Source organism: Diabrotica virgifera, chromosome 9 (genome assembly GCF_917563875.1).
Source record: "Diabrotica virgifera virgifera chromosome 9, PGI_DIABVI_V3a".
NCBI classification, from domain to species: Eukaryota; Metazoa; Arthropoda; class Insecta; order Coleoptera; family Chrysomelidae; genus Diabrotica; species Diabrotica virgifera.
In genome coordinates, this window is record NC_065451.1 from 184,080,681 (window position 1) to 184,092,801 (window position 12,121).

Genomic DNA, 12,121 nt, shown 5'->3' on the forward strand with positions numbered 1-12,121 from the left:
AATTCGACTGTGACTTAACAATGCTTAGATTTTAAGCTAACGATAGAAAATGACAAAAAAATATTTTTGGAAACTTCGCCACCAAATACCAACTACTATGCGTAAATGTTTGTTAATATGGATGCATGGAAATAAAATACGATACTTAATACTTATTCTCGTATATAGCCACTTACTAAATTTTCTTGTCCCTGAAAAGCAAAAATGTAAGCAGGTAAAACATGAAAACAAAAGAGGTTATAGTCGAAAAAATAACCCATTTAGAGTATGTATCAAGAATTATGTGCAAAGTTTAAAGTAAGGGATATTTTTAATGAGTGTCAGTACAGTGTTAAAGGACAATTAGAAACACAGGTTTTTAGAGATATTTGTTTTGAAGTTTTATGACCTTTTATACTGAATTTAGTTTAATTGTTATGGCTCTGATAATTACTCTAGGCTTCAATAGCTTCAAGTTCAATAAGTTTTGCGGTTCGATAATAAAATCACAATTTTATGGTTTGAAATACACTTTATTATTCAGTATTGACTTCCTGAACATCAATACAGTTGTTCCAACGAGATTCCAATTTATAAATGCCATGCTTGAAGTGAACAAACCCCCCTTATCATTTTACGGTAAACGCTTTCCACGCATGAATTTTTTTCGGTATAACGATTTAAATGGAAATCGCTAGGGATCAAATCTGGTGAATATGGTGGTCAATTCGAACTGTCATTCATGGGTTTTAGCCATCGTCATGGGTCCACAATTTATTGTTTTACCAGTTTGGACAAAGTACAAAATCTATTTTATCCTTTCTTACGATCTAAAATTTGCTGAGAAAATCGCATTCGAATGTGTTTTTGTTTCGTTGTTAGCGAATGCGGGACCTATTGTGACTACAGCTTTCTGAAACCCAATACTTTAGTCAAAATATTGCTTGCACTGGTCTATGAGATGCATAGGGCTTCTACAAAACCTCATTCAATCACTTGACTTTGGAAATCGTCTGACATTCGATCTTCCAATACCATATCCTGTATTTTTTCTACAATTTCTGGTGTTGTTGTTGTTGTTGGACATCCTTGACGTGGATCATCTTCAAGGCTTGTATGTCACATTTAAATTCAGCAACCTATCTTTCGATTATACTAATTGAAGGCGAAGAGTCCTTATACACTTTCAAGATTAGTTCATAAAGTACCCCACACAAACCTTATGGAAATTATTAGTGGATTTAGTTTATGCTTTGAGAAATACTCTTTGAAGCATTACAATGAAAAGTTCTCATGAACACAACTCGATCGTATGGAGGATTTTCAAGATATAGAGGCACAAACTCGGAAAATTATAAGATTTACTGGGTATTCCAATTCCCTGAGTTACTGGTTATCTGGCAACACGTAGAAGTTTGGATCAAAGAAAAGTACTAATAGTCTAGGATTTTTTCCTGGCTATCCAGTGACGGCCTTTACTTTTACCTTGACCTTCAATGGACGTCACCTTCTAGAGTTTCGAGGGTTTTCGGCATTAAATTGATATAAACAGAGTACTCATGGGATTTGGAATCGCTAAACACGAATATGCCATCAGAATTGACCTCCGGAGCACATGGTGGCCAGGGCCACTGCAAGGGACGTCATCTTCTAGAGTTTTGATGGTTTTTGGCATTTAACTGATGCAAATGAATTATTGGAGGGTTTTTGAGGTCGCTAAACACCAATATGCCACCAGAACTTCTGACTCCCGGAGCATCTGGTTTCCAAGGTCAATGAAAGGGGCTCCTGGAGTTTCGAGGGTCTTCGGTACTACATTAATGCAAACGGATTAGTTAAAGGTTTTTGTGGTTGCTGAACACAAATACGTGATCAGCACAGACATAGCAGCACCTGGTGCTTAAGACAGGATATCTTCAGGAGTTTCGGAGGAATCAAATGGAGGACTCTTAGGTTTTTGGGGTTGCTGAACATGCATACACTATCAGATTCGACCCACGAATCACATTGTGCCTACGGCACGTCATCTTCTAGAGTTTCGAGGGTTTCGGCATTAAATTTATAAAAACGGATTACTCGTGGCTTTTTGGGGTCGCTGAACGCTAATACGCCATCAGATCCGACCGACGGAGCACCTGGTGCCTAAGGGTATTCATCTTCCCGAGTTTCTAGAGTGTTTGGCATTAAATTGATACGAATGGATTACTCATGGCTTTTTGGAGTTGCTGAACGCGAATACGCCATCAGAACAGACACCGGATCACCTATCGCCTGAGGCACGTCATCTACTGGGGTTTCGAGAGTTTTCAGTACTAAATTGATGCAAACGGATTGATGCAAAAACTTGTGAGTAATCAGGTTACATTAATTTAGTACCGAAAGCTCTCGAATCTCCAAAGCATGACTTGCCTTAGGCACCAGGTACTCCGATGTCTGTTCTGATGGGGTATTCGTGTTCAGCAACTCAAAAAACCTGTGAGTAATCCGTTTGTATCAATGTAGTACCAAAGACCCTCGAAACTCCAGGAGCTCCTTTCATTGACATTTGAAACCAGGTGCTCCGGGAGTCAGTTCTGGTGGCATATTCGTGTTTAGCGACCTCAAAAAACCCTTCAGTAATTCATTTGCATCAATTAAATGCCGAAAACCATCGAAACTCTAGAAGATGACGTCCCTTGCAGTGGCCCTGGCCACCACGTCCTCCGGAGGTCAATTCTGATAGCATATTAGTGTTTAGCGATCCCAAAAACCCATGAGTAATCTGTTTATATCAATTTAATGCTGAAAACCCTCGAAACTCTAGATGACGTCCGTTAAAGGTCAAGGTCAAAGTGAAGGTCGCCATTGGATAGCCAGGAAAAAATCCTAGACTACTAGTACTTTTATTTAATCCAAACTTCTACATGTTGCCAGATAACCAGTAACTCAGGGAATTGGAATACCCGGTAAATCTTAAAATTTTCCGAGTTTGTTCCTCTATATCTTGAAAATCCTCCATACGATCGAGATGTGTCCATGAGAACTTTTTATCAGGATGCTTCAAATAGTATTTTCCCAAAGTATGAACTAAATCCACTGAGACCTAATTTCCATAAGGTTTGTTTGCTTTGTTTTTAAACCTTCCAAAAATAAAAATTCAATCACTGCACGATACTTTATTGCTTCCATTGTAAAATAATACTGTCACAAATCGATATTAAATGGCTTGTAAACAAAAATTGAATTGACAGATTGAAACTTCACATATGTTCATATGAAGAGTGTACCATACCAACATAACAAAATAAAATTAGGCTAGTAGAGGTAGTGCAAAGACTCGTGACCACGGCGCAGTAGACGAAATTTCGCACTTCCATGCGAAACGCACTGTACTCAACGTGAAAATATCCGCCTTCGCACAGCTCCATGGTCAGGAGTGTTTGCACTATCTCTAGCAGCCCTCTATTATCGACCTGCAAAACTTATTGAACAGTCTATTACTGTACTATCTAAGAATATTTTTTTATTTGATAAAGATTAAACAAAAAAATACGACAAATCCCTAAATAGTAGCCGCCACGAATTTAAGCCAAGATTAAAAAGTAGAGATGATATTAACGGTGAAATTCTACAAACTCAGTTTTTAATAGGTGGACACAACATTTCGGTGATCATGTCAATTTAAATTATGTTGAAGAAGGCGACAACATAAAAAATTAACTAAGCCTACACTACACATTGAAGCACCAACAAGAGAAGTGTCAAATGCTATCGTTCATTGGCTGGTTGTTGCCTCTATGCAATTTTGTCACTGTATTTCTTCGCATTGTCACTCTGGATGCAAGAGGCACAAGATCGAAATATATGGAAAATTATGAGAGAGATCTATGTCCAGCAGTGGACAAGAGAATATTGAATGATAATGATGATTTCTTGCGCGGTCGGCCGATATTTCTTCTATCAGTTGGGGATTTGTTCCTTGCTATTTTAACCTTCCGATGACCAACCTTTTTTTGTTACACGGATGACCAACGGTGGTAAAAAATGACCCAGGTCAGAAATTTATTTATTTATTTATTTATACGGGCAAGCCCAATTCGGTAATACATTAATAAGATATTGATAATTACAGTGTTGAATATATAAGAATAAAATGAGAGAGTACAAAACATTTAAAAAGACATGACAAAGAAAAATAATTACAAAACATTAATTACTAACAAATAACAAGGTTATGGCATTGCTAAATATTTAATTTGGTTAAATGGTTCTTAAAAACATCAACAGAGTTACCAAAAAGTAAAAGGTCACCTAGGGAGTTAGCAAGTCTTAGTGTTCTAGGAACAAACGTAAAATATGAGTAATTATATCTATGAAAAGAAATATGAAAGGTTTGAATTTGTCTTGTTGATCGTGGTGGAACAAACAACAATATTTTAGCAAGGAGTTCAGGGCAGTAGTATATGCCATTGATAATATTAAACAATACTGTAAGATCTTTATGCTTCCTACGGACATCCAGAGAAGAGATATTCAAAAATCGTTCCATATCTGTATAATTATAATTGATGTGTTTTTTGAACCCAATATATCTAAGAAAATTATGTTGAACACTATCAAGTTTGTTCTTGAGGTGTAAATAATGTGGGGACCAAACTGGAGAACAGTAGTCAAGGTGCGTCCTGACTAAAGAACAATAGAGCATTTTAATAGCGAACACGTTCGTGAAATCACGAGTTGTCCTTTTAACAAAGCCAAGCATTTTCATGGATCTTTGAGTAATATTGTTGATGTGATGGTTAAAGCTCAGAGAGGAATCAAGAACAACACCTAAATCTTTAATTGAGTCTACCGTATCCAATAATTGATCATTTATGGTATAATTAAATACTGATAAATGATGATTCCGACAAAACCGGATAATGTGACACTTGTTGACATTCAAATCCATCCCATTATCAAGACACCAGTTGGCTAAATTATCTAAATCTGATTGCAATGATATTGCATCATCTTGATTATTAATGATTTGATAACATTTAAGATCATCAGCGAATAAGAGAGCAGAAGTGTTAGAGAAGCAGGTGACGATGTCGTTAATATACAGGTTAAACAAAAGTGGACCCAAATGAGAGCACTGAGGTACACCAGAGGTTACTAGAAAAGTGTTGGAGTAATGATGATTAACCCTAACCTGCTGAGTTCTATTTGTTAGGTAACTGCCCAACCACTTCAACACAGAACCTTCTATGCCATATAATTTGAGCTTATGTAACAAAAGATCATGGTTCACCCTATCAAAAGCCTTGGAGAAGTCAGTATACACTGAATCAATCTGCAACCCCCTCTCCAAAGCTTCAGACAAGGTATCAACATAAAGCAACAAACTAAGTTCAGCTGATTTATCACAAGAAAATCCGAACTGTTGAGAATAGAAATAGGTGAGAATAGAAATAGGACGATAATTCGTTATGTCAGCTTTATTACCTGCTTTGTAAATTGGAGTGACATAGGATAGTTTCCAAGTCAGGAAATTCCCCCAACTGAAGGGATTTATTAAAAATATGATAAAGCGGCCGAGACAGAATAAAAGAGAATCGTTTAAGAAAAATGGGAGAAATACCATCTGGCCCAGGTCCCTTATTGACATTAAGAGTTGAAAGTTTTTCGTATATTTTTGAAATTGGTATAATATAGGAAGATACACAGACCTTAGACTGTATTGAATTGTCATTATGCTTAAGAGTTTTATTACTAAAAACTGAAGAGAAATGGCTAGCAAATAAATTTGCAATATCGTTGCCATTAGAGGCTAGTGTATTGTTGAGTGACATTGAGACAGGCATACTATGCCTGAGTATACATTGAGACATAGAAATGACCTGGAATGAATGTTTTCAGCATTTAAATCTTCATCTAACAATACATCCTCGTTTTCTGATCCTCGTCTGTAGCAGACAGGAATGTCATGATTCGTACATAACAGGCACCACAGTCTAAAAATAGATTTTGATAACGCGCAGTGTAAAACTACTTGGAATTCCACATAATAGACGGTATTTTACTAAACACCAACTTCAGAATATATTTTTTATTCGTAAAATATAGGGAATTTTTTTTATTTCAAAATATGAGGATATCTAGAATGATATTAAAGTCAAATAAAAAAATAATGAGTTCAAAATCGAAAATGCTTTTGAATTTATTAAAGAAAAACATACGCTGGGGTCCAAATTTACCCCCTTGGTCATCCTAAGGTTAACGACTCTTGTGTCCGCCATTCTACTGATGTGACTGTTCCATTCTTTGTGCTGTTCGATGCGCTGACGATACAGCCGTTCTTGCAGGAAATTTACAAGATCTCCATACATTAGTAAATCTAGTCAATGAAGCAAGTTATCGGAGAGGCCCTAAAATCAAAATATCAAAGACAAAGTGGATGGCAGTTGGAAAGATTAATATAGATCAAGGTGTGCTTTCTCTTAATGGAGAGGAGATATAACGTGTAAACCAGTTAAAATACCTTGGCAGCTGGTTAAATCTATATAGTGACTCTTATAAAGAGATGAAAGTAATATCCATGATCGAAATATCACGTAAGGCTTTTATGACCAGAAAACCAGTTTTATGGAACAGAAACCAGTTGATGCATATTCGCAAGAAGGTCCTGAAATGTGATGTGTGGGATATACTATTGTATTGTTGAGAGATATGGACGTTAAAAACCACAATGTTAAACAAAACCTGCTCATAAATATCATAAAGAGGAGAAAAACAGAATACTTTGGCGATATAATTAGAGGACCTAAATACCATCTACTTCACCTTATAATACAAAGAAAAGTAGAGGGAAAGAGATGGATTCGTCCAAATACTTTCATGGTAGCGTAATGTTAGACAATGGTGTAGTTCCACTGTAAAAAAGATATAGAGAAAAGTTTCAGGAAATTGTGAACATGATCACAGCCAACGTCTGAATACGGACACAGCACCTAAAGAAGATAGAGACCAATTAACACCTGACAAAATGTTTTCTGTTGTCATTATTAATACATATGACTAAAAATGGTTGCTCAAGTACATCTTTACGAGTAAATCGTGTATATAACATTTTGAATTAAACCAGTTAATACTAAAAAAGAGAAAAGTGAAACCGTGTGGTCCTATAACCTCTGCGAAATAATAAATGTTAAACACATTTTTCCAATTTATTTTTATTATAATCAAGACTTACTGTTTCATTGCCTGCAGCTGTAACCAATTCTTGTAAAGCACGTACAGACAGAGCTTGTTCAATTACAAAGACACATTGAGAGAGATCTGGTGGAATATTCTGAAAAAAATAGAGAACAAGATAATCTTCAGAATAAAATAAGAACAGTTTGTTATGACAAATCATAAAATAGAAAACTTTTCCAGTTTGTTTATTAACATTTATTAACAATATACAAGTTCAATTTTAAATCATTTATAAATCAAGAGCCCTAACTAGATTGGTTTTATAAATACTGCATGAAAATAATAGTTTTATAAGATAAGATATTTTGGCTATCAAATTAAGTATCTACAGCTCCCCAGATAACACAAGTACGTTTTATGGACATCCAATGGACGTACATCTGTGTACATTGGAACGTCCAATGGACGTCCCGCTAAGGTACAATGGACATCCGATGGACGTCCAACGAATGTCCAGAGTTCACAAAATTGGACGTCCATAGAACGCCCGCTACAAACGTACATTGTACGTTGTATTGGAGCTTTCAGTGTACACCTTATGTACATTCAATGTACGTCTTATGGACATTTGTAGGGCACTTTTCAGAAAGCAATCCAGTATCCATAATTTTGTGAATACATAGCAAAAAGCTTTTATAGGAAATAGTTCCTTATAATACTAAACTTATAGATACTTAAAAATATTACACAAAAGACCTTTTTTATTTCTCTTTACTATAACTTCATTATAATATATACTTTATTATAGGAACTAGGAACTTCATTAATGCACGACTGCACTTGCACGATAAACAGAAAACACAAATATATCACAGGATGTATTTTCATAGACGAGATTCAGAAAATGACGCCCTAGGAAGCATGCACATTAAAAGAGGTTTAATCTCTGTTCTGTTTCTGTTCCAAACTATTTTTAGAGTCAGTACCGTTGTTGTATATTACAAGCGCGTTTGCCATTCTGTGAATTATCATAAATAAACCATCCTTCAGTATTCCACAACAATTAACAGCGATAATCCCCTAAAAGTACCTGTCTAATACTACACCTTTCACGACCGATAGCGCGAAGAGCGACAACGTTGTCAAGAAGATTCTCATTTAGTTTGTATTGGGACTTAATATAATAGTCGCGTTTTGTGTAAAATATCCATGGACCACAAATGGATGTCCAATGTACGTTGAAATCAAACGTCCAATGGACGTCCCGTAATGTACGTACATAGTACGTCCAGTTTTGGTCCATGGACGTTTGGACTTTAAATGTACGTTATATGGACGTACATCGGATGTTGTGTGCTATATGGGTCACGGACTGAACCATGGCTGATGAGAGAAATCCTGTCTGCATAAAGTTTAGGTGGATGTACGACAGACGACAGCATTTGTCATCGGCCATGGTTAGGTCCGGGAGCTGTATGTTAATTCAAAAAAGTTTAGTTGTAGATAATTTATCAACTTTTCTATTAATAATTCACATACAATCAAATAGTCATATATTAAGGTTCAAAACAAATGGACCACGCTTCAGCACTACACTGTGGATCCACAAAATAGTTTCCGATGATTAGCCGTAAAAGCAGTGGAGTAAGTAATAATTGAAGACACGAGTGGATGAAGGTGCTATGTAACATTTTTCTAAAAACGGTTTTTTTGTATGGATGAAGGTGTTATGTACCTGTTTATCACGTGGCCACATTAGAATTCTAAGATTCGTAACAGAAGTCTAGGTTTTTTAAAGGATGAAGGAGTTATGTTACATTATTTTCCAGTGAATAATGGAAGAAGGTGTTATAGGCACAAAATACCTTCATCCACATTCATGTAATATTTTGTATACCTTCGTCATATGAATGATGGTGTTAAGTGACACACATAACCCCTTCATCCACTCACTGGCCATTTTGTTTTACTTGGTGAGTTGGTATTGCGCGCACGTGTTCTGTGTCATTGTTACAGTTTTTTGCAGTAATATCATAATATTAATGCTAGTTAACATTTATAATGAGTTCCAGAGGTAAACAAATGTTAAAACTAGTGCAGGAACAAATAAACTGTGAACAAAATTTGCCAAATGATGAAAATGAATTCACAGCAAGTTCTAACCTCAACATTGAAATTTCAAATGTAACAGGTAAGTGCAATCCTGTTGTTATGAAATAATTAAGTTTTATTATATTTTGGGCAATAGGTATTTAGATCATAATATTTATATAAAAGTGTAAATGAGCTGGTTGAAATACATAACCCAACTATCATCTGTTATAAATATTTACACTTGATTGCTCCGGGGATTCCCCTATCTTTTCAAAAGTAATTTTTAAACAATAATAATTAGGAAGAATTAAAATATAAGTATAAGTAAATAGCTGTTTTTATTTTCAGATTTGGAGGGGACCCAACCATTCTTGTCAGACAGCAGTGGTGATGCTGAATACTTTCCGAGTAATGAAGGAAGCAGTTCTTCAGGAACTAGTGTCACGGAGGACGAAGAAAGAGCGGACCACAGTCATGTAAAAAACCTTGTTGGAGGTACATTCATTTCTGGAGACAAAGAAGGAGCTGTAAGAAGTAAATAGCTGTTTTTATTTTCAGATTTGGAGGGGACCCAACCATTCTTGTCAGACAGCAGTGGTGATGCTGAATACTTTCCGAGTAATGAAGGAAGCAGTTCTTCAGGAACTAGTGTCACGGAGGACGAAGAAAGAGCGGACCACAGTCATGTAAAAAACCTTGTTGGAGGTACATTCATTTCTGGAGACAAAGAAGGAAGCGGGATTATTCAAAAGCCTATAATTAATCCTTCTAACGGGTCTAACGAGGTTGACCAAGAAAATGAAAAACAAAGAAAGCAAAAGATTTTTTCAACGACAGCAAAAGTTTCCAAAAAACGAAAACGAGATCCAAATACGTGGAAGAAACACAAAGCAGCTTTAGATAGAGCAAAAGGTGAAGAATATTTGTCTTACAAAAACATTCCCGTTCCAAGAAAGGAGCCAGAAAAAGGTATTCTTTGTAGACAAGGCTGTAGATTTTCTTGTAGCACTAAATTTTCAGCAGATGACAGGAAGGCATTTTTGGATGAATTTTATAGACTTGATATTGATGCAAAAAATGCTTTACTATTTAAATCAATCATTAAAAAACCAGTGTTGAGGGAAAGAAAAGATGCTGTTAAACATAAAACTGCGTCATATACGTATAACGTTACAAAAAATGGATTTACCGTAAAGGTGTGCAAAGAAGCGTTATGTGCTCTATACCAAATAGGCAGAAAAAAACTTGATGTTATAAAGAATCGTATAAATAGTAGTGTAGCAGCACCTCCTCCAGATCGCAGAGGTAAGCACTCCAATAGGCCACACAAAATAGGCCAAGATGTTAGGGATTTTGTGATAGAGCACATAAATAAATTTCCTGTCGAAGAGTCGCACTATTCCAGAAATAGAAATCCTCATAAAAAATATCTTTCTCCCCTACTAAATGTGAGCAAAATGTATGAGTTCTATCTTGAGGAATGTAATCTGGCACAACTTCCTGGAAAATTTAGAATTAAAAAATGTTCATATTCCAACATTTTTTCGCGAGAGTTTAATTTATCATTTGGGTATCCGAAAAGTGATACGTGTAGTATCTGTGATGGAGGTGAATCTAACGATGGACATAAAGAAAACTACACAGCATCAACTAAAGCGCTCAAAGTTGACAAGGAAAAAGCAAAAGATTCAGACAACTTGGTCTATATTACAATCGATATGCAACAAACAATGCCACTGCCAAAAATAACAACGTCCAAAGCATTTTACCTTAGGCAAATGTGGTTTTATAATTTTGGGGTGCATATTACTACAAAAGGCCTAGACAAAGCATGTTTTTGTACCTGGACCGAAGATCTTGCAAACAGAGGAAGTGCAGAAATATGCAGTTCTCTACTCAGATATATTGAAGTCGACAAAAGCATCACCAAAAAGGATTATCTGATCATCTGGTCCGATTCATGTGCGGGCCAGAATAAGAACTTCCACATGATTTGCCTTTATCAGTATCTTATTTTGAAGGGATACTTCCGTTGTATTGACCACAAGTTTCCTGAGGTTGGCCATACTTACTTAGATTGTGACAGAGACTTCGGAAGAATCGAGAAGGTTTTACGAAAACACGACACGGTATATGTACCAGATACGTACCGGGAAATAATTTCAAAGGCTAGCCGAAAAAATCAAGTCATCGACATGGCTCAACACTTTAGAAGGATTGCTGATCTACCGCAAAAACTTCATCTTACTAACAGAAAAAAGGACGAACTAAATGAAACAGTCAGATTTAGAGACGGTATTAAATGGATAAGAGTGGAAGAGTATGGTTCCTATTTGTATAAAGAATCATATGACGAAACAGTTCCTTTTAGAAAAGTAAATATTCTTCAAAATAAGAATAGAACAGCAGCGCCAGAGAATATTGAAATCGAAAGAATTCGGGAGAAATATGGAACTATCTCTGAAGAAAAAAGAAAAAATCTCCAAGAACAGCTTAAGTTTGTAAAACCAGAATATCGATATTTCTATGAACCAATCTTAGAAAAAAAATAATGTATTACGTTATATTACTGTTATTACCTTATATTAAGCAATAACATCTTGTTAGCTGATTAGATAAGTTTTTCTTTAATACATGATTCTTCCATAAAACAGTAGTTGTTTTAATTTCTTTAGAATTATACAGTGGATGAAGGTGTTATGTACTGTTTTTTTCAAATTTTGGTAAGACACATTTTTTTTGTTGATATTTTTTTCCGTGAATAACATATTCCATATACTAGTAACGACATAGAAAAGTTTTTACCTAATAAAAGTGAATGTGAGAAAAGTTTACAATGAAAAACTTTAACCTTAATTTTCTCAAAATCTAAATTTTGTAACATAGCACC

General features: G+C 35.5%; 1 protein-coding gene across 7 annotated transcripts in view; it reads right to left on the reverse strand.

Annotated features, from left to right (window-relative positions):
• The window catches only part of LOC126891831 (ryanodine receptor), a 285,318-nt gene that overhangs the window by 271,403 nt on the left and 1,794 nt on the right, over positions 1 to 12,121 (reverse strand). For 4 of the 7 annotated variants that reach the window (XM_050661137.1, XM_050661140.1, XM_050661136.1 and 1 more), the window contains exon 4: positions 7,193 to 7,291. In XM_050661137.1, the coding sequence (XP_050517094.1) occupies positions 7,193 to 7,291 (99 nt within the window). Of the gene's footprint in view, positions 1 to 176; positions 192 to 7,192; positions 7,292 to 12,121 lie in introns of all 7 variants that reach the window. The other 3 variants (XM_050661138.1, XM_050661143.1, XM_050661141.1) reach the window with 1 other exon arrangement.